The sequence below is a fragment of the Trichogramma pretiosum genome, unplaced genomic scaffold, assembly GCF_000599845.2.
Source record: "Trichogramma pretiosum strain Unisexual culture from Peru unplaced genomic scaffold, Tpre_2.0 scaffold25, whole genome shotgun sequence".
Classification (NCBI taxonomy): Eukaryota; Metazoa; Arthropoda; class Insecta; order Hymenoptera; family Trichogrammatidae; genus Trichogramma; species Trichogramma pretiosum.
This window is the reverse complement of record NW_019641621.1, coordinates 544225-570920: the sequence shown is the minus strand read 5'-3', so window position 1 is coordinate 570920 and position 26696 is coordinate 544225. Positions and strand designations below refer to the sequence as shown.

Genomic DNA, 26696 nt, shown 5'->3' with positions numbered 1-26696 from the left:
TCTTTTTTAAAAGGGTTAGATAATGCTTTGAGTATATTTTATCAAACAAAGTTTTAGTCATGTGTTTGATTCATTCCTGTCTAAATACCGAGTCCATTTTGACAACAGTGAGCTATGCAAGTATTAAATTTTACACAGCCAGAAAGTAAATGCAAATAGCAGCTGGGTTTGACCTGATATCGACAATGATTTTACAGTCTAAAATAGTAGTTGGCTAATTAAATTACACTTTTATAATACAATTTAAGTAAATGGTATCCAGCTTTTCTAGCTGCAGCCGGTAATGCCCGGCCGGCATATATAAGGTTTTGCACAACAACAGGTGGACCCTGCCGTTAATCCTTACTTCGCTCGATGGCAGCACTTGCTCCGCTCGTAAAATCGCAATGTTATTACAAGTTTTACAACGTACACTCTCAACCCTGCTCCGGCCTCGTCGCGCGCAGTTATTTCGCAATGGACGCACGGCACTACAAGTTCGCGCAAACTCGTCGTCTTTTGACAAATGAATCTCGATAATACTTGTGATCGTCGTCGTCGTCCGCGCGATTCACTACCTGCTACACCTCACTAGACCTGTTGCTAGTTATTTTCTACTCGCAAAAAGAAGTGACGGTGCGCGAAAAGTGTTCGTGTGCCCCCGAGCACTGTGTGTGTGTGTGTGCATTTCGTTGTGTGTAAATATACAGATGCGTAGTACGGATGCCCATGCACGCCTGCTGAATGTTTGAAATCGACTCCGAGCGGCTCATATACACGAGACAGGGAGCGAGAGGGAGACAGAGCGAGAACGAAAAAGCGCGCGATTACTTCCCTCGTCTCGTCGGCGGCAATGGATGATAATAGCAAGAAACTCGATCGCGAGCGTGCCAAACTCGACGAAAAGGAGCAGCAATGCTTGAATCGTCAGCAGCAGCAGCAGCAACAACAACAACAAGTGGTTAATGTCAAGATGATGCCGGATTTGACCGATGTGACGATTATCAGCACGCCGCAACCTCAAGCCTCCTCGACCGTTCATCGACGTTCGCTGTATGTTTGGAGATCAGATTTTTATTACTCCATAATAGTTTTCAATTAAATTTACTCGTACTTACCTTGTGAGACGTTCGATTCTTATGGAAATTGCACTAATTTATCTTCAGTTGTAATGAATCCATTCGATGGTGCATTACCGAAAATTAAAACATTTTTTTCTATTGTTGAGGATTTTTAATGTTTTAGTTGTTTGAGAATATTTATAAAAATTGTTTGATACCATTTTTTAAGTATGACTGTTATTTTTTCTCATATATTAACTCATTGTTGCAGAGTACAAAATAATATACACAAAAAACATCCAGATGGGCCACCCACCAAGCATCGTCAACTTACTTTTGATCAAAGCAATATGACAGCTGTCTCTGACGAATCATCTCTTGGAATCATACACAATATATCTTCATGTAATAAAATTTTATTGAATATTCCTGTTCTAAAAATTGTATCTATACTTTTTAATTCATATATTTTGTTAATAGTAATAGATGATAAAGGAATGACAGAGGAAACATTTCAAAAAGGAAATCCAATGAGAGAAAGGGAGCTCGCTCGTATGAGTTTAAAAAAATTCGATAATGCTCTTGAATTAATCTCAAGTAAGTGCTTTATAATTTGTCGGTCAATTATCGCAATTTTAACACCTCATTTTTTAGGGGCAAAAAATGAAAATGCTAATATTAGTACAAATTCCTCACGAAAATCTAGCATCATTAATTCATCTGCTGGTAATCAAAATACTGCAAAGTCTTCTATGTTTTGCTCAAACAATAATGAGCAAAGTAATAGTAATGTGAGTATCAAACTCTACTATAAAAATGATCAACTAAAATGGGAGAATTTTAATTATACATTGCATTTCTAGAAGCTAACATTTAATCCAGCTGAAATTACTGCACGTTCTTCAGAAGTCAAGGAAAAATTATATGAAACAACAGACTTTAATGCAATTTCAGGTATTGAAAATATAAGCTATAATTATGAATTGATGGGGCAGTTTGGAGAAGAAGAGTTTTTGTCTGGATCAAAAGCAGAGAAACAATTAATGGCAGATGAATTATCCTGGAAAAAACATGAAGACTCAATGTCTAAAAACAAAAATGAGCATTTAGAGTTTTCAGGTTTTTCTGGAATCGTCGGTGAAAATGTACAAATAAATGGTGAAATAATGCCAGTGGATGATTTTTTTAAAAATAAATGTGGCAACTTTGGAGAATTATCCTTAGTCAGTAACTCTGCTAGACCAAGTTTGGGATTTGGAGTTGTACAAAGTCCAAAAAGACAATTACGGCCATTAGCTGACCAGACACAAAATTCTCTTTCCGAAGGTAACTACAATAGAAATCATTTTATCTTTATTTTTTGTGTATTCTGTATATAGTAGTCTTTTTTTTCAGTATCCATTGATCCTTATAAAAAAGAATGTCTTAGTGCAGATATTACAAAAGATCCCAGTGTTATGAGCTACAGTGCTATTGCTCAATTTATACAAAATTATGATGGTGATTCAGAAGGAAAATCTCCAAGGTTATTAGTAGATGACGTATTAGAATATAATAAATTAAAAAAAAAAAAGTCACAAAATAAAAAACTGGAGCAAAAAACTTTTACAGTTGATATAACTGACAAATATAATGCTAAAACACTACTGAGGAATGAAACACTCATAGATGATTGTCAACTTAGTGCAAATGATTGTTATCAATTACAATCAACTAGTCAGGCAACAGATTTACAATCTACTCAGTTAGTAGAAGCTGATGAAAATAGCACGTTAACTGAAATTGACTCATCTAGTAGAAAAAGCAGTAGAAATAGATTATCAACTCAGTTTAGTTCTCATAAAGGTAAGCATAATATATATTTTTTAATTTTCATGACATTTATAAATATATTTTAACTCTTGTAGGTTCTGAAGTATCTGTGCCTCGAGCAGAACAGTCAACAAATTTATCACATAGAAAATTATCACACATGAAAGCAATTAAAAATGTTGAAAATTCTACTTCAATCAAGAATGATTCCAGTTTGATTCATGATACTAGGCCTTCTAACATACATGAACCAACTTATTCTTCTATTAATTCTTCTAAAGAAGATACATTAACTAACTCCAAGGTTCAAGACAACACTTATGAGAATAGTAAGTTGTCTAGAATAATCATTGAGCATATATTTACAAATAATCTGTTATCTTTTAAATTGTTTAATTGTATTTCTAGAACAATTTGAAGTTAGTAAACGCTCCCAAGAGCTATGCACATGTTTAATTGGCATTCCAAAAGAAGCAGATATTGAACTGCATAACGGAACTGATAGGTGGATGGTATGTGTAATAAAATTGAACCAATTTCTCGGAGATTTGAAAAACATTAATCTTAGCGTGCCAAAAGATAATATATTAATAGAACCAAATGCTCGTAAATCCTTAAAGGTGAATAGAATTATTATTCCTTCGTACTATTAATTATTGTTTTAATTTACAAATAAAAATGTATATTTTTTATAGATAGGAGTAATTATGTTTAAAGAAGCAAAATTATCATTTGCGGATTTCAGTATTTGCTGTCAGGATATGGTAACGAAATCGGAATTAAGTATTAAACATCAAATATGTTTTGTTGCTGAAAAACCAGATATCGAATTGTCTGGAATTCTTGACAATAATTTTTTAGATTTTGGAACTATTACCGAAGATATTAACAATAGTTTATCTATTACCTTAGAAAATAAAAATTCAGTGAATGTACCTGTAGTAATAAGTTTGTATGAGGTATTTATAATCTTTTCATATCATAATTTTTTTTACATTTAACAGAAATTATTGAATGTTTTATGAAATTTTAGAATTCCAAGAAATTATTTAGTATTATGGAAAATTCTAATGATTCTTCCATCACAGCCCAGTATCAGAAAGAATCAATCATTATTAACTTAAAACCTAAACATCCTTTTCAATTACACATAAATTTTGAAGGAACATCACTTGAATCCCTTGGAGGTATGAAAATGACTATAAAATTTATAAACATTATAGTAAAGCTTTTTTTGTTATAATTGCAGATTAAAATTAATTAGTGTATGCCAAAGAATTTTCAATTTTAAATTACTCTTTATAATTTTTAATTAATTCAATAAGCATTTTTATAAGAAATTGCTAATTTATTTATTTTTTCACCACTTTTCAGAAACAGCTTTACAGAAAAGTATATACCAAGTTGAAGCCAAATTAAAAGTATCTATTTGTTCAATAGACGACGAAGAATATCCAATATATGATATTAATCTTAAAGGTGGAATAGGTTCTTGTAAATTAGATTTCATGGATGTCAAGTTTCCACTTATACTTTCACCCAAGATTCTTAAAATTATAAATCTCAAGAATTCGGGTAATATGAATGTTTCAGCAAAAGTTGATATTGTTCAATCTAAAGAGAGTCAAATTGAAAGCAGAGACTTTTATATATGCCCAAATACTATTTCACTGAGAAATGGAGAAAAGCTAGCTTTACAAATTTCTTACAAACCAGAAAAAAATAAGACTGACTTGGAAAGGTATATTTTGTTATTGTTAGAAAAGTGAGATTATTGTAAAAGTGAATTGATAGTAACCTTTTTTTTTTCATTTCATAGACATGCCAATATTAGAATTACTGTTGGTAATAAAATAACTTTTTATCCAATTATTGGAGAAAAAATTAATGATGAATCACAGAATGGTGATTCTTTTCATCAACTCCAACGATCTAATACACCTCTAGGACTGAGATCTTTTGATTCATCATCATCGCCTCATAGTTTCATTGGATTCAATAAGTATGATGACTAAATTGCTAGCAAATTATGAAGAAATGATGAATGATGGCTTAATTGATTATTTTTTATGAAAATTAGGTCTCAAAATTCCGGACGAAATTCACCCGGTAGTACATTATCTGGTAATGCAGTTGCTGGAACGCCTGTTCCAATTCGTTCAACACATACTGCTCTTGTTTGGGGTAGTGTACGAACAGGAAAATCAGATATGAAACAATTTACTATACGTAATGACAGTAACAGCAAAATCAAACTTTTAGTCACAATTAAAGCAGATGGTCAAAATTTTAAAGTAATTAATTCTTTATTATTTAAGCATCAAAAAAGTCTACTTATATTAAAATTTTGTTATCTGAAATTTTAGTTTTGCAAAGATAGACAAACGGTTGCAACTTCTATGAGTCTATCGCTTCAAGGAATGGAAAGCAAAACATTGTCTGTATTATTCACCCCAAGTATTGCTAGGGCAGCAGCTGGTAAAATTATATTTACCCATTACAGTGCAATACATGGGCGACGAGAAGCTCAGGGTCTTATGAAAGTGGCAAGTAAACATTTTGATTCTAAAATCATATTCAAAATAAATTTCTGTGCTCAAATTTGAGTATTATGAATATATCAAAAAATTTATAATTAATATATTAAAATTTTAATTCATTTTTAGGTTCAGTTATATGGATATGGAGGATATGGAAAACTAATCATATCTGAAGCTGTTAAAGATACCAGTGGTGAAATGTGGCTTTCTTTAGGAAAATTAAATTCTGATGATATTCACAGAGCCAAAATTAAGCTGGATAATTTTGGAGACTTGAAATGTTTTGCAAAAGTAAAGTTGAAACGCAAAGGTAACTAATTTTAAATTAGTTTATAAAATACTTGATTAAACACAATGTTTCATGATCATTTCAGCTTTACATCCGTCTTCTTCATCAAGTTGGCAAATAAGTCCTACTGAAATTTTGCTGGATTCTCATGAAACTCAATGGATAACCCTTGAGTACCGTCCTAAACGAGATGATCTTGTGAATATTCATCAAACTGGAGTAATTCATGTTGGAACATTGGTAATAACCCATGGTGATGAACCAACTAGATTGCGTATTAGAAGGTCAGTATTAGATTCATTATTTTCATGTTATCATGTATGCCTTTATTTCCAAGTATTTGTAGCTGATTCATTTTTTTTAAATTGATTAAAAAATTAGTTGATATATCAAAATTTAATTTTATTGTAATTTTTTAGACTTTATAAAAAATTAAAAGACTCTGAGGAACTTAGTGACAAAGTTGATGAACATTCAGATGATTTTAAGGATGTTATAGATCAAATTTCAAAAGCATTTCCAGGGGAAGTACTTTTTTCAGATCTTAGATGTATTGGTGATTCCGTTGTAAGAGTTATGAATTTCTTTAAAAAATGTCTAAAAATTACAAATTTAAATCAACTTAACTGAGTAATTTTACATTCTAGCAAAATCTTGGAGATTTATGTAAAGGAATTAGTCAAAGTGAAATTAAGCTGACAATTGAATTACAGCCTGATGAAACGATTTCAATGTTGCAAGACAATATGGATGATTCACAAATATTTCACTCTTTATGCGATGATGATGAATCTCATTTAGGAGGGGAAAGTTTTATGCCTGAATAATTGTTATTATGGACTTGAATAAGTCCGATTCTGATGCACATAATTATTAAACCATGTGTGTAAAGTACAAGGATGAAATTTTGTACAAAATGAAGTATTTTTTATAGATTTATAAAGATTTAAATGAATTTTTTTATGTAAACATAGTAATAGTTTTTATACTATCTATATTTTTTTTATAATATCTAGATATAAAATACTGAATATTTTTATTTTTAGTGTCAAGTTTATTCACTGAAATCCCATTCAAGTTTTTCTGGTATTACAAATGAAGCTTTATGCTTTATAGCGAGCATTTGTATAATTCTAACCAAATTGTGTGTATCATCTATTCCACAGTGACTCCGTCCTTGAAATTCCATGTTAAAATGCCTTAACATGTCCTTCAAACTTCGAGGATAGTAATTGGTAGCAGCATAAAAAGTTCTTTTTATATCAATCCACTCTTTCATATATTCAGGTACAGGAATATTTTCCAGTTCACATTGTTGACGAAGCATGACTTTCAAATCCCAATTGCCGCAAGTAACGAAAGTACTCTCTGTTTTATCACGAAAATATTCTCCTTCGTCTAACCACTGATTAAATTTTTCAAATACTTGAGGAAAATTTTCTTCATCCTCTATCGTTTCTTGCATTATGCCGGTAAGTTCAGTGCAAAATTCAGATAATTCTGGATTGACTCGTGGCTTAACGTATTCATGAAATGCATCTTTAACTTGCCAATCTTCTGTTGAAACTACTAGGCAAGGAAATTCTATGATTTCTTGAGGTTTGAGAATTTTATTTTGTATACAAGTAGCTTCAAAATCTAAAACCAAAAGATTTTTAAACGGTTGCACTACCTTTTGGTCAATACGTGTGGGTATTTTTTTATTGAGATTCCTAAGTAATCGATGAGCCATTTTTTGAATCTATATTCGAATTCTATAATTAACAACTAAGAGCACTAATTAAATTCAAGTCGAACTGTTTTCACTTTACAGACACAATACACCAAAAGTCAATAGCAAACTTGAATCACGATGAAAACAATCACACGCGTTATCTGTCTGTCGTCTGCTACGAGCTATGAGACATCAGAATCAGACACAGTACTAAGTATGCGCGTGTTCAACAAACTACATTCAAGTCGTGTGGATTGCAGAGAAGCTGTCTATTTCATTTTTTTGAGAATTTAGCTCAACATTGGTGATTTGAGAAATTTATGATTCATGAAATGAAAATCCTAGACTACACATCAATTTTTACTTGATACAAAAACAATATAAAAATTATCTTTTTTTAAATTAAAAAAATGATGACGGTGTGAGGATAAACTCGATCAAAATTTTATGTTTCACACTATTAGAATAAGTAAACTTATTATAGTTTATGAAATTAGAACTAATTTCTGTTGATAAACGAGATATCTTCGCTAGAAACCAATAAAATTGACATTTTTTACAGCTAAATATACAAATCTTACACCAATGAATTTATTAATGCAAAAAGATAACAAAATATAGTTAACTCAAAAAAGAAAAGCTACGTTCAAAATATATGTATATATGGCTGCAATCACAATTTTTTTTCGCAATGAAAGACTGGATTTTGTAATTAGCGTTCGTTCGCGTCAAAAAACTGCGCCTCGCGCGCGCGCCGTCGACAGCCTTTCGCACGAAGAGCAGACCGAAAATTTTCAGTTTACTATTCCACAACCTCGCAATCGAGGTAAAATCAAAAGTAAGCGCTCGTAAATGGAATTCACTTGAAGAGCTTGATCGCATTTAAAATTTATAACCTTCAAAATTGCATACGATTGCGCATAATTCCTTTTTTTTTCTCGCGAAGCCGGTAAGAGTCCGCGGGCGACGTATCGGTCCGCTTGGCGTCGACGACGATGCGCTCGCGCTCTCGAGCACACGAGATGACGTAACGAATCGTGTTTTCGTTCTCTCCTCGCGTGCTAGCAGGCAGCGCATCGTCCGCAAGCAACCTACACACCAACACATACACATATACACATACGACACTCGATAACGCGTGTGCATTTATATTTCTGAAATTTTTGTGTGCAGCAAATTGATAGAACAAAAAAAAAATGGCTGGAACCACCTGGACGGAGGAAGAGGTCGGCAGAAAATGGGACCGATGCTTCGCTGACGCTGTCTTCAAATTAGGTAATCTCATTGGGGGCCAAGGACAGTAATAGCCGTGTGGTTTTTATTTCGGCGATGACAGTTCGTTGATTTTCGTTTCGTTGTGTTTTAGGTGGCGGCATTTTCATCGGCACCGTCTTTTCCCTACTTTTTGTGAGGAGTAAGTAAACATTTTATGATTTGGATCTAAATTACCAAAGTGCTTCGATGTGGTTATGATAATTGAGCTATTTTCATTCAAAGTTAATTTGCTATGTTTCATCTTTAACCTCAACTTCGGCAATCTGAAATTGATCAGCTGATTTACATTCAGTAATTACTCTAATTAAACGAATCATACTTGAGTCAAAATTCATTATTACATTTTCTATTTAATTTGAAATCAATAATCACATTACCCTTATTCTGAGTAACATTAATTCTGCATCAAATTAGATTTTCTCAATTGTAAGAAGTCACATGACTATTGGAAAATTATTAACTTAGCAAATTTGTATTGCTTTTCTATTAGGAAAGTGGCCAGTAATCACAGGAGCCGGATTTGGATTAGGGATGGCTTATTCGAACTGCGAAAATGATATTAACCAAACAATAGTTCCACAAAAAAATACAGAAACAGCCACTAAAAAATAAGTGATTCAAATTAAATTATGTACATTGTTAATGCAAAAATTAGTTGAATTTGTATTCTATAAAGATAAAATAAACACATCGTTGTAAGACAACAAAGTATCTTTGTATTGATTGTACCTGAATTCACTCAAGCTTGTATGCAGAGCACGACAAAACAAATACATTCATTAGAATTTGACAAAATATTTAAAAGTGTAGCCTGTTTCATCACTAATAATTGAACTTACAATTAATCTGTTTTTATCTTTCCATCATACTTACCGACTGGTATATTTTTTTATTTTTTTTTTAGCTCGGGTCTAATTTAAATAGTTTAACAAGCACTTCCTCAGTTGGGGTCTATCCTTTTACAAGTATCAATAACAGTCTATGTGAAGCTAAAAATAAAAGAATTAAGAACATTTTCAGCTTCAAGAACATCGTTTAAAACTAAAATGCTTCTTACGCTTGTTTCATCGTACCAGTGAAACAGCATAAATAATTTATTTTCAAATTGACTCAAAAGACTTTACTCATTTGTATTTTTACTTGCTCCACAACTTGAAGAAAAGGATCCTTGCGGCGATGAATCGACAAAAGTACAGGGCCCAATATATTGCCCAAGATCTATTTAGCACGGAAATGTACCTAGAAAAAGATAACGATTGCTTCGGGTAATTTTCCATCTTGTGCATCGACCGAGAGGCTGGCTTACGTACGCGCGCGCCTTACTTTATCGATTTTCCGGCCGCAGCTTTTGAAAGCTCCGTTTAAGGCTGCTCGCTACGAAAAAAAGAGAAAAAAACATCAACAACAACAATCGCGGGCGTAATCGATAAGACGGAGATTGACCAAAAAGGAAGTTGCATCGTTGTACAATGAAAGAAAAAAAAAAAAAAACACGTCGATTTCATTGCAATCGTTCTCCGTAAATTTGTCGAATCATCGTTCGACAACAACGGGTTTAATACAGGTATAGGAGCCGTAATAAGTCTCTCAAGAAGTTTAAAAAATTATAGACAGTGCAATTAAATATTACTGCGTCGATATACATAGCAACAATTCTCGAAGTCGCGCACGCGTGTCGTCGCCAGCGCGAGCAGCAGGACTTGTCAAAACGTGCCGTACTTATAGTACACACACACACGATATCGGTATTATAATGATATACTTGCGGTGCAATTAATGGATCTACGCGAGTGCGAATCTCCCCCTTTTTACGTCATATCGTCACGTACAGTTGCGTGTATTGTAACACTGCAACACACACACATTACCTTAAATACCTCTATATAATACATCGATTGTGCACTTGTGTGTGTGTGTGTGTGTGTGTGTGTGTGTGTGTGTGTGTGTGTGTGCGTTAATCTGTCTCAGGGTCATGACTATACGCTTATATACGCAGAGAGTTACACACGCACACAGACATACAGACAGCTCATTGCTTTCAAATCGACGCGGCTCGAAGCTGCTCTCTCTCGAGTACAGGAGAGATATTCGCATTTCTGCACGACGAGCTGCTCATGCTGATATCATAGCAGAGAGACATAGAGAGGGAACGGAGCACGCCGATACATTTCGCGTGGTAGTATTCGCAATTTCGCATCGTTGCAGCCCCGCGCGCGCGCGCGATCAGTGTCGACGCGTCCACTGCACGCGTCGCTCCGCGCTCAGCAAGTGTGTATATATATAGTATAAAATCAGACGTGTATTAATTATAATCGTTATTAATCCTCCGTCCAGTGCGCCGCTCGTGTCGTTTTTTTTTTCGTTGTTGTCGTTAATAATTAATTCACAATTATGGCTATCGAGGACTATCAAGACATCGTGGCCAACGTCGCGATGGTATCCACCATGGGCCACATGCTGTCCGGCACGTGAGTTGATGCACAATTATGTTTAAAAAGCTTTAAATGCCCGCAGGCAAACTTGAAAAATGCCAAATAATGTAAGGTTACTGGTGTCGAGAAAGAAACAAAGTCCATCGAGTAACTTCCAAGTATTTCAATTACCTTTTATAGTATAAGATAAAATGCAATTCAAACTCTGCATGCAAATCAGTCTTTATTTACACATGCACGTATGGAAAAGAAAATCTATATTCATCTCTCGTAGGTTCATCTGCCGAGACATTTACAACAAGGGCACGGCCAAAGGATGCGACCCGATGCCGTTCGTCGGCGGCATAGGAATGTAAGTCATGTTTCGTGTATTCGCAAGTATCGTCGCGGCGAGCAATAATGATCGCAACGATCAATCACATTGATTACCGCACACGTATACACACGCTTATAAATATCATCGCCATCGATCAAAGAAACCAAACGTCGATAAGGCATATGTGATTTCTTATTTTTTATTCGCTCGCAAACAGGTGCGTCTTGATGCTGCAGTACGCGCTGATACTGCGCGACCCCACCATGATCAACGTCAATCTCTTCGGCATAGCCACGAACGTCGCCTACATGGTCTTCTATTACGCTTACACGCCGGAGAAGGTGCCCCCCGACTCTATACCGTCGATATTATAATAATATACGAATGATTATCGTGCACGATAATGAATTTTTTTCTCTCGATTAAATATTTTGATAGATGTCGACGCTGACCGTACTGGCCAAGGCGACGCTCTTCGTGGCCGTGATACTGGGCTACGCTCAGCTGGAGGACAAGGAGCTGGTCGAGTTCCGTTACGGCGTGCTGACCACGGCACTCTTCTTGTTCTTGGTCGGCTCGCCCCTCATGCACATTGTAAGCCGATCTCTCTCTCTCTTTCTCTCGCGTGTACTATATCAATGACGATCCATTCATTCGTTCTCGTTATTTTTTTTGTTGTTTTTTCGCAGGGAGAAATAATCAAGACCAAGAGCACGGCTATGCTTCCGTTTCCACTAATATTCATGGGCACGATCGTGGCCTTCCAGTGGCTCGTTTACGGCTTGATAATAAACAATGCCTTCATCATAGTGAGTCTTTCAAAAAAAATTATTACGATACACACATACGGACTCCTTGAATATCCCCTTTTCTTTTTCGCAGTTCCAAAACGGAGTTGCCTTCACGCTTTCGCTGGCCCAGTTGTCGCTGTTCGCGATATACCCGTCGAAGCCGGTAGAGAGCAGCGCCGAGACCGATAAAAAGAAAGATTAAGAAGAGCTGGGAATCTTTCGCATTTTTCGACTTTCAAAGTCTTTCGATTACCATTGATTCATTTATTACGTTTAATCGTTGAATATATTATGTGCCTGTGCGCGCGCGCGTGTACTCGGGTATATCGTTTTTTTAGAGATAATTAAAGTTATATTTTTACACGTAAAGAGAAATGTAACGCAAAAAATGTTGCTATTAAATTGTATGAAAAGGTCGATATATTTACATGTACATATTTTTCTAATGTAAATAATTGTAAAAATACATTAATTACAAGATAAATGTTTATTGTATCTTCAGTTTTATCTAGCTCGACGAATTTTTATGATCGAAATTCAGACTTAATTTTTCTAGCAGTGATATGAGCTCCAGAAATGAATTGTAAGTAACTGGTTATCATCGGCAATCGATAGTACATTGTACATAACTCGAACGGGCGAAGGAAAATTGGAAAATGTCCAAAATCGTACGTAAGTTCTCCATTGCGGCAAGGACGAAAGAGGCGTCGAAAAAAACACTTTCAATTTCAAGCCAATCGGAATCTCTTTGACGATTATTGAGAATTTAACTTTTTTTAACGTTAATTTTGACGTTTGTTAGATCATAAAAGACAACAATGTTCAAACGTCTCGACAAAAAATTTTTCGCTCAGCTACAATGACAATTTCATCTAGAAATGAATTGATAAAGTACACCCGATAATTGCCGCATTTTGAGTAGATGAAGATCGTTACGGCCGATGCTCATTACTCAACAAAAGTACGCGACAATGCCGAGGAATATGCGAGCTCTCATTCCATTCGTTCATTCGAAAAATTCGATGAAAATTTCTTAGATTCCTCGAGAAAAGAACTTTGAAGTATTCAGCCTTGAGTCGAATATTTTTAAAAACAAATAAAATGCGGGTAGACAATTGTTGTAAACAGATGCTGTGATTTATTAGAAAACTTTTGCAAGACATAGTCGCAAATGCTTCATTTATGAAAAAAGTCCAGTAAATATACTTATAAAACTCTTTATTACAAATTAGCACTAAATATGCTCGTATACGCAACACGTTCGATACGCGTTCGTTAATACCATTAATTTATAACTTTTCATTGAACTTAGTTTTTCATCTGCTTAATCGTAGATCACAGAAATGAAATTATGAAAACTCAACAAAGCTTCACGTCACTTTTAATTTATTATTATTTTTAATCGTATTAGAACTTATGACAAAACCCTGGTTCTTTTTTCAATTCTTTCTTTTTACAATTAAATTCACAATTGAATGTTACAGGCTACAAGTTGAGTAAAGACACTAGACTAAAAACACTTTCGATTATTTCTATTACCACATTGTTTCATATTTATATTTCATTGTTATTCATATTTTTCCCATGTATAAAAACTTAGCAAAAGACTCAACAAGTTTTCTGAACGTAACGATAGTACCATTCAAGAATATTAAAATTAAGTATCGATTTTTTTTCCATTAGAAAAGTTTTTTCATAAAATTCGTATCAGTTGTGATCAATATGATCAGTGTATCAATTTATTATAAAAATATTTATTTCTTACGTCGCCCCAACTTTGATTTTACTAGAAGCATCAAGAGAAGAGCATCGACAATTGCAAGAAGTCACTGGACACTCCGAATGTTGCCTGCAAATGAAAAAAATAATAATTAATTTTACAGAGATGTTTGTCTTTTGAAAAAAGTAAATAAATTGACATATTCGTTTACTCACTGGAACCAGTTCCTTAAATGACTGGCGTGTCCACCGTGTCTGCAGCTTTGGCACCATGTGAACCAATCGTTGAATTCCGTGAGCTTGCCTTCCTCCTCGTTCCTATTCGAATTGGTAGGATTCATTTGCAGGCCGCTAACGGTTCCCATGTGCATGAGGCAGATGGCACAGCGTGGCAGTGGCTTTCTGCAGCTTGGACATGCTGTCATCTTTAATAGTAAATCACATTTATTAAAACGTCGTAATCATTGCAGCGTTATTGCGTATATCAAGTAAGAATAAACCTTGAGTTTATTCGAAGTACTTCCTAATCTTCCGAAGGGGCCCCTCGTTCTCGCTATGCCTTGCATGGAGGCACAGACATTTTTACCACAGTAGGTACAAGACACATACATCTGTTTGTTCACTGCAGATTTATTATCGTTAATCGAAGATTTCATGGCAATATCGAAATGAGCTCTCTGAGTCCACAGTTTCCAAGCATCTAATAGATTTCTATAGCTGAAAGAATTTTTGACAATTTATTTGATGAAAGTATGAAAAATCGATTGCAGAAATAAGTATTTGTGGCAATTTACCTTTCAATCCATACTTGAACTTGATTCTCCTCTAATAAGGTTGGAGATAAAGCTCTGATGGATATCAAACTACAGCTTTGCACATCGCCAGTGATTTCTAAATATTTGTTAAGTAGTTGAATACCTTCCAAACTAGCTCCTAATAAAAAAATATAATAAATTTTAAAAAAATACGTAATTTAATATTATTTATCTCATTTTCAGATCATTAAAAATTGGCTTTATACTAACCAGTAAGTAACATTCCTGCTAAATTACCCTGTTCACACAATTCTTTGCTCAAATTTTGCAAATAATCATATAAATTATTATCTGATAAAAACATCAGGGCAAAAGCTACCCTATCTTCTACTGCCATACCGTTTTCATTCTGAAATTTAGAAAAGCATTTTTATAGAATTCATTTTTTGCGATGGTAAAGCAAAAGTTACTTACCAGCACATTTTCGTAGGTATCATTATCCGCGGTTAAAAATGCAAAGGTAGCGCGTAAATAAGGATCGGATAATTGAGATCTTGACCTTAAACATAGTTCTCTCCACATACTATTTTTATCCTCTGAAAATCCAGATAAAGCCATTGCAACAATATTAAAGTTAGCCGATGATGACATCTTGCTAGCTCCTCTGTTTAAAATTTCTATCGCTTGTCTTAGACATAAATTGAACACAGATATTGCTGTAGCTCGAGGATAAGCTCCTTCTCTCTCTAATCTTTCTAAAAATAGATTATTATAAGGAGCATTTGTATCTTTTTCAAATCGCCATCCACATAATTGCAAAGCTTTATCACGATCAGCAGATCTATACGTTTTTGCGGTGATGTTTGAGCCAATATCAGCCCAAGGTCTATGAACAATTTCAGATTTTGTAATAAAAGTACTTGTAATTGGGTCATCCAATTTGAGAACCGTTCTAAAATAAGAAATAAATCTTTAGTAAATTTTACTAATAACCACTATGAAGACTATATAAAAATGTTAATAGCTGACCTTACTCCTGGGTGTTTATTGTCAGGACTGGGTATCGTACCATCTTCCACAAGAGAGCGACTAAGATATAACCATTGCCATACATTTTTCAAAGTATCATCTTCAGCTAATTCACCATTTTGTGGTAATTCTGGCTGAAATTTAAAGAATATTTTAATAAAAACTCATATTCTTGAAATAGACTGTACTTACCAATAAACCATATCCTGATAAGGCACGTCTATTTAATAAAATAGAAATATCATTTAAGCCTTTGTAAATATTGTCATTAGAACAAATATATTTGTAAGATTTTGAGGCGTGATTCCATACAAGATGTGACCTCGTCGACCAATTTAAAGTTATTCTTTCGTATACAGTGTAATCAGTCAAACCTAAAATAATTACTTATTTAAACCATATTCTAGAAAGAAAATTTATGGATAGTAATAATTTACCTTGTGGAGAAATAGCCAATAACCTATTTACATGTGTAGGATGCCATGAAAAACTGGTTGGAGTAGTAGTCCATGGTGGTGAAACAGTTCTTTCCAATGCTCCTGGCTCAGCATCTTCTCCAGCAACCCCATAGTGCTGAATATCATGAAGATGTAGAGTTCCTTAAAAAATGTAAAGTAAGCATCAATAAAATGTTCTAGCTAAAACGAAAATCTATGGTACTTACCAGAATCTTTTTGAAGCGATCCCAATAGATTGTGCCGAGTAGGACACCATAAGACTTTTGATACAGGTCGAGCTTGTGTTAATGTTAATACAGGTTTTTCAAAATATCGCGTGTCCCATATAGTTATTAGATTATCAATGTGAGAAACTAAATGATAATCATTGTGAGGATTGACAGCTAAACTGAATACAGATTTAGCTGCTGTTGTATTTACTATTTTTACAGGATCTAAAAAAATAGTACAAAATCATTGATAAACATGATGAATATTTTCTCATCATTCATTGAAAATTGTAGAATGATTGGCATTTACTATTACGCACCTCTAAAATCAATGATTTTTAAATGCTTATTATTTACACCAGCCACTGAACATTTTGGCTCGTTGTTGAACCAAGCTAGCGAATGGACTGTCTCAGAAATGGCAACTTCTGCTAGAGGCCTTATCGAATCCGTTTGTCCAGTATTGTAATGATGCAAGCGCTCGGTATTGGACGTCGTCCTGTGCACATCCCACAATAACAAAGACTGATCCGTCCTGTACTTGTCCAATCCACAGATCAAGAGATTGGATTCGACGGGATTCCAAGCAACGGCGTTGCACTGTCTCGCGTGCTTGGGAACTGCAAAAACAATTCGTTTCATTGATTTCGTTCGGGGGAAACAAACGTGTGTATACTCGAACGATTAATAAAAAAAACGTCATCGTACTCAGTTCTTTGCCGGTCAATCCAAGGGAGTCGTAGGCGGTGGGACCGAAGGTCGTGAGAACCACTCTCCCGTTGGCTTGGCCGACGGCCAAGAGAATATCCGGCTCAGCTATGGGATAGATGTCGATGCACTTGACGTAATTGTGGCTGGAATTGGTCGCGAGCAGATGCGCAACGGTGCTGTCCGACACCTTGATACCTGCACACACGTATTAGGATCGAGAGCTTGGTAAACACGCATCGATGGACTCGTATATCGTAACTTACAAGAGGGTCTCACTGTATCCTTGATCGGAGCGATCTCGTACAGGCATATCTCGGTGCCCCAGGTGATGAACTTGTTGGAATGTATCGGCGACCACTGTATCTCGAGCCTCGGGGTATTCATCGTTGTGCTCGCTCGTCAAAATGCATGAACATATACAAAGAGACGTCGATGTCCACACCCGGAGTACGCGTCGTTTTCGATCAAATGGGCCAACGAATCACGCGAACGTATATCAAAATCCAGAGCTACGCACAATTATTTTACATGTTTACCGAATTCAAAATCACGTTATTTCCGTGACGTTGTACCTTACGCACGCACGTATATATAACGCGAGCTGAAGCGGTGTGTGCCGCTCGAGAAAACAGCTGATCGATATAGCGCACAAACAGCAGCAGAGACACGACGACGAACATCGGCATGGAGTACGTGCACAGCTGCTTTTGTATCTCTCTGTACATTATAGAGTGATCATATAATGGTAAGGTTGCAGACGTCAATTTTGCGCGCGTCGCGCTGTATACCGCCCGTATGATACATTGATAACGTGTTAACGACTTCGCGGGGCTCATACAACGTATATGTACATACGGACACTATATCTATTAGATTACACGGTGACGCGCATATTGGGTACACCCGAGACTCGCGCGACGCGATCGTTAATAAGATCAACGCGTGGCTGGGACCATTTAACTAATTAATAATACAGAAGGTGGAAACGCGTATCAAAGTACGGTATAATTTTTCAAAAATGATAATCATGCGTGCGCATACGCGACGTTATGATAATGTAATCTGCGGAAAATCTTGTATATTACTTTTGGTAAACGCATATATCTCGCGCGTTGGTAATAATAAATATGTAGAAAATGTGTACAATGATATTGAAATTTAATGATAACACAGAATATTAAAAATGTCAAAGTTAAGCGTGTATTATAATAGTAGAGAAGCAAAATAGAGTTGTTGTTCACATATTATCGTTGTATAAAGCAGAATCACATTTTTATATTTAAATCAATTATTTAAAAACGTATAACTGTATTATTAACACGAAGCAAAACATGAGTAAAAGTAGAAAAAAAAAAAAATAAAACGAATTCAAATGACAAAAGTATAAAATATTTGCTAAATATGTAGGGATGGAAATTTTGGAGATGATGGTCATGTCAAGTGAAGAGACTTGTTTGTAATGAAGTGTTTGTAAGAATGTTTTTAATGAAGCTCCAGAGGAGACCGCTGATCGTGCAATTGATGCTTTGTTCGAACAAAATTTAAAAAGACTCGTTAACGGTCAATTCCATATCTTTGCTAGTACCTTAAATAATTCATTGTTATCGTGTAACGATTCTGTAAAACGCATAGCTCGGGTGAGTGCTCAAATTCATTGCCAGTGCTCAATTATCAGCTTCAATCAACTTTTCATTAATTGAGCACTGGCAATGAATTTGAGCACTCACCCAATGTAATAAATGTGAGTAATGGATTTATCAGATTCAAGAAAAAAACTAATTAAAGATTGATATACTTTATTATTCATTGAGATATTAAAAAAATATTTACATAAAAGATTTTCTAAAATTACTTGGCGTACACGTGTAACAGCAGACCATATCCTCCCTACTTCTCCGGACAAATTTAAAGGTTTGTCTTCTTAGATCCTTGGGGTTTTTTTCGATTATGCACTCCCTTTCTGTGCCTATTGAGATGACCATTTGATGCAAATTATTTGTGACAAATATCGCACTCAAAGGGTTTCAAACCCATGTGTACTCGATTTATGTGCAATTTGAGGTAACCATTCACTCCAAATGATTGGTGACAAATTTCACATTTAAAAGATTTGCTACCATTATGTACTGTATCTACGTGTGTTTTGAGGTGGCTTTTGGTTGCAAATGATTTGCGACAAGTGTCACATTTGAAGGGTTTGATACGATCATGTACTGAGCTTATGTGCCGTTTGAGGTGACACTTAGATGAAAATGATTTCGTACATATCTCACATTTGAAGGGCTTCTTACGATCGTGAACCGCATCTTTGTGTCTTTTGAGTTTGGTCTGTTTCAAAAATGATTTTTGACAAATGTCGCACTCAAAGTGTTGACTTCGATCATGTACTGCTAATGTGTGATATTCGAGTAGAGATTTTCGTTCTAATTTTTTGTGACAAATCTCACATTCGCTGGGTTCACTATGAACGTGTATTGAAATTATGTGTTTTTTGAGAGTTTGCTTACGACCATATGATTTATGACAAATGTCACGTTCAAAGGGTTTGATACGATCATGTACATCTTCTACATGACGTTTAAGCTCGCTTGGCCAAAGAAAAGATTTACCACACACTTTACATTTAAAGGGTTTGCTGCGATTATGAACTGAATTTAAGTGATCTTTGAGAGTACCTTTGCGATTATATGATTTGTGACAAATTTCACATTCAAAGGATTTATTACAAAGATGTACTGTACTTATGTGATATTTGAGGGAATTTTTGTATCCGAATGATTTGTGACAAATCTCACATTCGAAGGGTTTGTTACCAAAGAGCACTACACTGACGTGAGTATTTAAATCGTTATGTACCCAAAATGATGTGGGACACAGCTCACATTCTAAAGGTTTGCTCCTATCATGTATTCTGATGATGTGCATTTTCAAGGAATTTTTTTCTCCAAATGATTTGTGACAAATCTCACATTCAAAGGGTTTTATGCAAACATGCACTACTTTTATGTGTTTGTTGAGATAACTCTTGTATGCAAATGATTTATGGCAAATATCACACTCAAAAACTTTGCCCCGAATGTGTATTGAAATTATATGTCTTTTGAGGGATTGCTTAAGGTTATATGTACTATGGCAAATATCACATTCAAAAGGTCTAATGCTTTTATATATCGTACTGTTAACTGCTTTTCCACTTGCTTTTCCTCTATAAGTTTTTTGGTTCAAATTATTCTTATGCAAAAATTTAATTTGATTACTGCTTTTTACTATTTTCACCTCCCTGGATTTATCAAGATTAGACTGGAATTTTTCCGGAAATTGACAGTTATTACTGTAATCGAATTCTTTTCTTACTAAAATCAAAAGCCTTTTACCATCCAAGTAATTTTGCTGGATAGCATTTTCTATGCTTTCAACGTCTTGACAACTTTGATCCTCGGTTTTGCAGACATTTCTTGATGAAGGCGTCACTTCAGGCTTAAAATCACTGCACTCAAAATCTATGAAAATTTCTTCAGTCGTGTCATTGAACTGAGTTTGATTTGCTATTTTCACATCAGATAAGTCACTTTGATGTTCAGTTCTGGTTACTGATAGATTGTTCGGCTCAGGCTTGACTTCAGAGTACTCAAAATTTATACATACTGTTGTATGTATTGTAATGAGCCGTGTCGCCGCTAGGTGGCACGGAGTAAAAGTGCGGTTCACGCAAGTGAGATTGTTAAGTCTGGGCGTTATATAGACCCGAGAAAGACTCGTATCTTCGGAAGCCTCGAGAGAGGCGAAAGAGAGGTGGCTTAATAAACAGAGTTCTTTGAAAAGGGAATCTCATCTAATTATTTCACCTCCCTCCCATTCACCATCCCCTCCTAGCCGAGACCCGGGAGTTTCTGTAGCAGCGCAAGACGGGCGGACGACTCAGCAGCGATCCAGCGAGCAACGAGCAAGGAGATCGAGAGTCGACCCGGTGCCTCACCTACAGCAATACATTTCCATCCATGTGCTGGATAGCATTTTCTATGCTTTCAACGTCTTGACAACTTTGATCCTCGGTTTTGCAGACATTTCTTGATGAAGGAGAATTATCTTCTGGCTCTTTCTTTACCCTGAAAAATAATTCAATTTTATGGAATCGATCACTTCAAAAAATATCAGGTCATAAAAATAAGGCCGTTGCTAAAGGCACGACCACTAACGTATTTACGTTAGGTGGTCGTAAAAATGTAATAATGAGTCGCACAGAAAGTTTACTTGATGATTCTCTTCTTGAATTCACGCCAGAAAGCAGGATGGCTTGGAAATTCGCAGAAGAGGCAAAAAAACTGAATATTCGAGAATTTGCAGAAGAAAACGTAGTAAACAGAAAGAAATTCTACTCCGATGCGGAAGTTAAATCGTGGGTCGCCCGATACGAAAAGTCGGTAAACGCAAACATGTTTCGAAGGGATTCGCAATCCATAAGAAAATCGGATAAGAAGAAAACAAATGCTAATAAAAACATAACAAAACGTATAATTACATACGAATGCACAAGTGGACCCGAACGTAAGCCGAGAGGTAACGGCGAGCGAGAAGCATTGTGAGTATTATAAAAACTTGTGTTTTTTTACTTTATTATTCTTTACAGCACTAAAATACAATTTTTTCTATTTAGTACTTCAAGAATGAATTGTCAAGGTCGGATCACGTTCTCGATTTCAGAATGTAGAAAATACTACACAATTACTGATATGAAGCCACATGACAAGCATAAAGAAATAAGCAAAGTGAGAATTTTTAATTTTTTTAAAATGATATTACAATTTGATACATATATTTCAAATTTTACAGAAAGTACGTAAACTGTTGCCGCAAAATAGAAAGCTCAACGATTTACAGGTCGAAAAAATAAAAGAGTTTCACGAGATGAGAGGCGTTAAATTGTTATTGATGGATAAATTAGCAGAAATGGGTAATATACCGACTTTCAAGGATATTTCAAACATTACCCAAAAATTGAAAAAAAAAATAAGGGGAATTCATTAACTGAAGCATTGGAATTTCTAAAAAAAAGGGTTAGTAAAATGTGTTATAATAATAATTGTTTATAACTTCCTTATAAAAACTCATTTATAACTTACTTTGAATTTAGATATAAATTATGCAATCAAGTTCAACGATGAAAATGAGACGTTTGAAGCATTGTATATGTGTTCCAAAAGAATGCAGCAGGATTTTGAATCGTGGCCAGAGTATATAGCAATGACAGTACCTACAAGCTCCTATATGTAAAATATCCTGTTACCATAGTTATTGGAACCGATGGAAATGGTGCAACAAGAATTTTCAGTATTTTTATAGTGAAAAAAGAGACTAAGGAGATAATTCAATGGTGCTTCAAAAAAATGCAAGAAATGAATAAAATTGCATGTGAAAATGTCAAAGTATTTATGGGCGATAAAGACATTGTATTCAGGGAAGTTTTGCCTAAGGAAATGCCGCAAGTACCAATGACAATATGCATTTTCCATGCTCAACAAATTTTTAGGAGAATACTCAATCACAAAGATTATAACTTGAGTACGGTGATGAAGGAACGAGCTTTGAGGATTCTCAAGAAAATGCCTCATGCTAAGAGTGATTCGAATACCCATAAAAATCGTTCTTTTTCATTTACTGTAAGTATGGAAATTTTGAAAATTTTTATAAAAGTATCGTCTGCACGGCAATCGAGTTCGAGACTATTGGCCTCGAGTCTGTGACATGTAGCGCCCATGGTGTCAGGCAAATGAACTGTGAGCGGTCAATGCTCGTCTGAGTTTCCCTACAGATAATAAGCTATTTGCCTATAGAGTAACTCGCAGAAATGCTTGTTTTATCAATGTAATGTTGTATTATCAATGATTGTTTATTTATCAGTTGTTTATGGTGGGTGCCTTCGTAAATACATGCAATCGTACACATTTATAGACCTCCCCCAGTTCATGATGCCGCCACCGCGCACTTGACGCTTTAGTCGAGACTTGACTCTTGAGGCCAATACTTTCACATCTATCTACTTCGGCCATGTGTTCTTTACGCTTTCATCCGATGCATTAGTACAGTTTACGACGCCGTAGCGTGTACAGCTATTAGGTAGATCACGCCCCTTATAAAAATTTCCTATAGGATCTCGCGAAATTCCTACAGGAGTCCTATAGGATTCCAATAGGAATTTCGCGGGATCCTATTGGAAATTTTTATCAGGGGCACCATCCATTGCAACGAGTGATTTTTGGGTAAAGAGGATTCATCCTTAATTTTTTTGAATATCATAAACGATCGTGTCTGTGTGTTTTGTGCAAGTGTTTCAACGATGTACCACTGCAGCGATATCGAACAATTGAAGAGCTTACGCGAGAGCGGCTTCAATTGGGAGTCGGGAAAAGAACGCATGGCTTTTTTCAGTAAGCTCAATACTTTGATATTCAATTGGAAAGACCCGCTCCCGGATGTCCGAGAGATCTTTCGTCCCAGAGAGATCGACGAGCTCATCATCGAGTCCATGAAATGCGTGAGGAAACCCGGCCTCATCCGATGGCCGTTTATCACGGTGGTCAAATTCTTGATCAAAACCGGCTACGAGGACGAACCGGAGCTCGATGAAGACGGCGAGGTAATTTTGCTGCGGACCACACCGCTGCATTACGCGGCGAGCGACGTCCTCCTGTTCGGCTTCGCGATCGGCCATCTGTTTCGAATCTATCCCAGATTCGACGCGAACTACGCGAGCGAGTCGGGCTTGACTCACTTGCACGTGGCGTGCATGTTCAAGAGCTGCGAGCGATTCGTCAAGGAATTTCTCGACAACGGCCAAGATTCCAATCTTCCGTGGCGGGGAAAGGGCGAAACGCCTCTGCACTTGGTGGCGCAGTGGGGCGAGAAGGAGATCATTCACTTCCTGCTGATGAGAGGCGCCGATCCACAGTTGACCAACGCCGAGGGAGAGACGGCTTTGCACGACCTTTGCAAGAGAAGCCGCGACGATCTGGTAGAGATGTTCTTGAAAGTCAACAAACAATTCAGCAAGTCGATCAATATCGACGCCGTGGACGATTGGGGTCGGACACCTCTGCTGGTGGCTCTGAACCGTAGCGACAAGAAGTCGGCCTTGCTGCTGCTGAAGAAAGGTGCCAAGTCGAATGCGGCCGACGAGATGGGATCTACAGCACTGCACCTGATGTGCCGGAGAAATTACGACAGCAAATCGATCGAGGAGATTCTCGACGCCATGGCCGGCGACTGTCCGGTCAACGCCCGGGACTTGAAAGGACGAACTGCTTTGCATTACGCTTTGTATCACGCTAACGAGGACGTGATCAAGCTGTTGCTCAGACGAGGCGCGGATCCCAACACGCCCGACAACGAAGGAACCACCGCCATGCACTGCATCAGCCGGAGACGACTACCCGCCGACGACTTGGCCAAGACGCTGCTCAGAGTCTGCGGCGAAATCGATCGTGTGGTGCAGATCGACTTCAGGGACAAGAGGCTCCGTACACCGCTCGAATGGGCCGTGGCGAATCATCAGCCGCATCTGGTCGAGAGACTCCTGCAACTCGACGAAGATCTGTCCGGCTTCAGGTTCCCGAGCTACACTCACTTCGACCAGTGCTTCGAGTGGCACGCCAAGCGCCGAGTCGGACTTCACAGGCTGAAACTGGCCTCGGGCGTGCTGGCCTGCCTGGAGCGGCTGGAAAAGCACGGCTACCGATTAAAGGCCAACGATGCCAGGACGATCGCGACTTTGTTCAACCGGAACGCATTGGTTCACAGATTGTCCGCCAACGCCGCGATGCTGCACTTCGACAGCAGCACGGTCTTCGTGATAATGGCCAAGGTGACGATGGTCCGGCCGAACCTGACGCTCCACGAGCTGATGTATCTGCGACCCGAGGAGGTGGCGAAGAAACGAGTCACGTACGCGACGTACTTCAATCTGGCCGATTCGGAAAAATTGTGGCGACTCCCGACGGGGCCACTGTTCGAGGCCTGCGACAGGCATCTGTGCGAGGAGGTGGTGAAGAGATTCTACCGGCGAGTGCGGGACGAGTTCCCGGAGCTGGAGGACCTCGTGAGAGATGCCTTGACACCGAGAGCAATTAAGCCATTTTGGGAATAGGATGAAGCTGGTGGTTTTAAATGACTGCTGTTGTTGATTTTTGTACATTTTTCATGTTGTTTATTGAATAAATATATCAGTATATAAAATTTTTTTTGATTTCTGTTTTTTCCTATACTTTTCATGTCCCACATTAATATCTTATTCAATTTTTCAGAGGTCTTGCAGTCTCGACGCGCAAAATAAGATTATCATATAGACATGATTTTTATTGAGATTTTAGAAACAACTTGAACTCAAAAATCTATATAAGTTTCTATAAATATTTACATTAGCCAAGAAAAAAATTAGCCCTTGTCATAATTTCACTGATGAAATGCACACTTATCCTCCTTAGGAATGATGTAATCATGTGCCTGCAATAAGTTCCAGCTATATTCGTAAAAACTATAAATTATTCACAAAAACTTGAAATCCTTCCATCATTTATTGAAGCTGTGTTTGAATATTCAGCCTTCTCATTGAAAAATAATTATTGAATTTTATGGACTGTTTTTCAAAAATTTGTTATTCACAAAATCTTGAATTCGTTGGATAGCCAACTTTACTTTCGCAGTTTTGATGAGCTAGTGGACCATCATATGGAATGTTTTTTGGTGCCTTATCAAATTGCCTCGCACCCCAAATTTCTTTAGCACTTAATGCATTTTGAAAGCGATTTTTGGATTTCTGGATAACACCATTTTTTCAAAAATAAAATATTCTTTAAATTTCAGCCAGAATTATCACAAAATGGTGAATTAACTGAAGATGATACTTTGAAAAATGTATGGCAATGGTTATATCTTAGTCGCTCTCTTGTGGAAGATGGTACGATACGCAGTCCTGACAATAAACACCCAGGAGTAAGGAGGAAGGAGGAGAAGTGCGGAAAAGGCGCGCACAGCGTGGACGATCGATAATGACTTATTCGTTTACAATCAAAATTATGACGCCCGTGTGCAATGTGTGGTTACAGCAGCGTTTCGAGCAGCTTTCGTCCGTCGACTCTATGTATATGGCCGATTCTCTGTGAAATCGAATGGCCAAAAAATTTTTTTTTCTGCAAATATGAAAAACTTGCTGTTCCCGATGTCAGAAATGTCCCCAAATTTTATTAGAATTTTTGGGACCATCTATCACTCTTTTTCAGAGGCCCGAAGTTGGCCATTTTAGGGCTTTTTGAAATTCATGAAAAATCACAAATATTAAAATAATTTCTGGATCAGGGTAGAATGATTCAAAAGTAAAAGTGCCCAGCAACTTTTTTGTTGGAAATTGTCCAAATTTTCAGAAAAAAAATATGCCAAAGTGATTGGAGCCACCCAAAGAGAGCATAGTGGGAAAACATAAAAAGAAAACACAAAACAAGAAATCTACTCGAGTTCGAACCGGACTTTCATTTCCTAAACTATGTGAAAAGCTTCCTAAAGATGTCAACTAATGCCTGATAAAGTTTTGTAATGGGTCTTAAAGTTTAACGCAAT

The 26696-nt window shown here is 36.5% G+C and overlaps 6 protein-coding genes and 1 long non-coding RNA gene across 8 annotated transcripts; 4 read left to right on the top strand and 3 right to left on the bottom strand.

The window, feature by feature from the left end:
* The first annotated feature begins 130 nt into the window (after window positions 1–130).
* Window positions 131–6660, top strand: LOC106654079. The gene is made up of 18 exons (XM_014373768.2): window positions 131–1032; window positions 1312–1445; window positions 1521–1637; window positions 1695–1831; window positions 1904–2366; window positions 2436–2885; window positions 2948–3181; window positions 3261–3472; window positions 3548–3811; window positions 3886–4039; window positions 4227–4593; window positions 4672–4854; window positions 4933–5146; window positions 5219–5398; window positions 5519–5702; window positions 5767–5965; window positions 6101–6248; window positions 6329–6660. The coding sequence occupies exons 1-18, from the start codon at window positions 833–835 to the stop codon at window positions 6506–6508; spliced, it is 4020 nt and encodes a 1339-aa protein (XP_014229254.1). The 5' UTR covers window positions 131–832; the 3' UTR covers window positions 6509–6660.
* Window positions 6661–6664: 4 nt separating this feature from the next.
* On the bottom strand, window positions 6665–7788 carry LOC106654094 (ERI1 exoribonuclease 3). Its single transcript, XM_014373794.2, has one exon. It carries the CDS (start codon window positions 7411–7413, stop codon window positions 6736–6738), a length of 678 nt encoding a protein of 225 aa, XP_014229280.1. The 5' UTR covers window positions 7414–7788; the 3' UTR covers window positions 6665–6735.
* A 244-nt stretch (window positions 7789–8032) lies between these two features.
* Window positions 8033–9378, top strand: LOC106654095 (MICOS complex subunit Mic10-like). 2 transcript variants are annotated; one of them, XM_014373797.2, is made up of 4 exons: window positions 8033–8233; window positions 8569–8670; window positions 8762–8809; window positions 9161–9378. In XM_014373797.2, the coding sequence occupies exons 2-4, from the start codon at window positions 8592–8594 to the stop codon at window positions 9280–9282; spliced, it is 249 nt and encodes an 82-aa protein (XP_014229283.1). In that variant the 5' UTR covers window positions 8033–8233; window positions 8569–8591; the 3' UTR covers window positions 9283–9378. The 2 variants fall into 2 exon arrangements, with proteins under 2 accessions (XP_014229283.1, XP_014229282.1); XM_014373796.1 differs by lacking the exon at window positions 8033–8233 and adding an exon at window positions 8242–8344.
* On the bottom strand, window positions 9184–10747 carry LOC111693638. Its single transcript, XR_002763454.1, has 4 exons — window positions 9994–10747; window positions 9728–9909; window positions 9544–9659; window positions 9184–9271 (listed from the first exon to the last, which is right to left on the bottom strand). It is a non-coding gene; the product is annotated as an uncharacterized LOC111693638 (long non-coding RNA).
* A 141-nt stretch (window positions 10748–10888) lies between these two features.
* LOC106654131 (sugar transporter SWEET1) lies at window positions 10889–12636 on the top strand. Its single transcript, XM_014373851.2, has 6 exons — window positions 10889–11138; window positions 11377–11454; window positions 11636–11759; window positions 11857–12012; window positions 12108–12227; window positions 12301–12636. Exons 1-6 carry the CDS (start codon window positions 11062–11064, stop codon window positions 12409–12411), a joined length of 666 nt encoding a protein of 221 aa, XP_014229337.1. The 5' UTR covers window positions 10889–11061; the 3' UTR covers window positions 12412–12636.
* Window positions 12637–13384: 748 nt separating this feature from the next.
* On the bottom strand, window positions 13385–17767 carry LOC106654102 (GATOR complex protein MIOS-B). Its single transcript, XM_014373808.2, has 13 exons — window positions 17354–17767; window positions 17088–17285; window positions 16700–16999; window positions 16377–16604; window positions 16150–16311; window positions 15905–16086; window positions 15713–15846; window positions 15158–15635; window positions 14954–15092; window positions 14723–14861; window positions 14429–14645; window positions 14145–14353; window positions 13385–14058 (listed from the first exon to the last, which is right to left on the bottom strand). The coding sequence occupies exons 1-13, from the start codon at window positions 17472–17474 to the stop codon at window positions 13971–13973; spliced, it is 2595 nt and encodes an 864-aa protein (XP_014229294.1). The 5' UTR covers window positions 17475–17767; the 3' UTR covers window positions 13385–13970.
* A 3594-nt stretch (window positions 17768–21361) lies between these two features.
* Window positions 21362–22664, top strand: LOC106654161. The gene is made up of 4 exons (XM_014373886.2): window positions 21362–21669; window positions 21745–21856; window positions 21921–22144; window positions 22222–22664. Exons 1-3 carry the CDS (start codon window positions 21380–21382, stop codon window positions 22113–22115), a joined length of 597 nt encoding a protein of 198 aa, XP_014229372.2. The 5' UTR covers window positions 21362–21379; the 3' UTR covers window positions 22116–22144; window positions 22222–22664.
* The last annotated feature ends 4032 nt before the right edge of the window (window positions 22665–26696 follow it).

Bases quoted from the DNA above. Each gene is read 5' to 3' on its own strand.
- LOC106654079 (XM_014373768.2), top strand. From the start codon at position 833: ATGGATGATAATAGCAAGAAACTCGATCGCGAGCGTGCCAAACTCGAC. The intron at 2,886-2,947 runs GTAAGCATAATA...TAACTCTTGTAG, and splicing joins TCAGTTTAGTTCTCATAAAG to GTTCTGAAGTATCTGTGCCT. The intron at 3,473-3,547 runs GTGAATAGAATT...TATTTTTTATAG, and splicing joins ATGCTCGTAAATCCTTAAAG to ATAGGAGTAATTATGTTTAA.
- LOC106654094 (XM_014373794.2), bottom strand. From the start codon at position 7,413: ATGGCTCATCGATTACTTAGGAATCTCAATAAAAAAATACCCACACGT.
- LOC106654095 (XM_014373797.2), top strand. From the start codon at position 8,592: ATGGCTGGAACCACCTGGACGGAGGAAGAGGTCGGCAGAAAATGGGAC. The intron at 8,671-8,761 runs GTAATCTCATTG...GTTGTGTTTTAG, and splicing joins TGACGCTGTCTTCAAATTAG to GTGGCGGCATTTTCATCGGC. The intron at 8,810-9,160 runs GTAAGTAAACAT...CTTTTCTATTAG, and splicing joins TTCCCTACTTTTTGTGAGGA to GAAAGTGGCCAGTAATCACA.
- LOC106654131 (XM_014373851.2), top strand. From the start codon at position 11,062: ATGGCTATCGAGGACTATCAAGACATCGTGGCCAACGTCGCGATGGTA. The intron at 11,139-11,376 runs GTGAGTTGATGC...CATCTCTCGTAG, and splicing joins GGCCACATGCTGTCCGGCAC to GTTCATCTGCCGAGACATTT. The intron at 11,760-11,856 runs GTGCCCCCCGAC...ATATTTTGATAG, and splicing joins ACGCTTACACGCCGGAGAAG to ATGTCGACGCTGACCGTACT.
- LOC106654102 (XM_014373808.2), bottom strand. From the start codon at position 17,474: ATGAATACCCCGAGGCTCGAGATACAGTGGTCGCCGATACATTCCAAC. The intron at 16,605-16,699 runs GTGCGTAATAGT...CTATTTTTTTAG, and splicing joins AAAAATCATTGATTTTAGAG to ATCCTGTAAAAATAGTAAAT. The intron at 14,354-14,428 runs GTTTATTCTTAC...TTACTATTAAAG, and splicing joins GTACTTCGAATAAACTCAAG to ATGACAGCATGTCCAAGCTG.
- LOC106654161 (XM_014373886.2), top strand. From the start codon at position 21,380: ATGGCTTGGAAATTCGCAGAAGAGGCAAAAAAACTGAATATTCGAGAA. The intron at 21,670-21,744 runs GTGAGTATTATA...TTTTCTATTTAG, and splicing joins AACGGCGAGCGAGAAGCATT to TACTTCAAGAATGAATTGTC. The intron at 21,857-21,920 runs GTGAGAATTTTT...CAAATTTTACAG, and splicing joins AGCATAAAGAAATAAGCAAA to AAAGTACGTAAACTGTTGCC.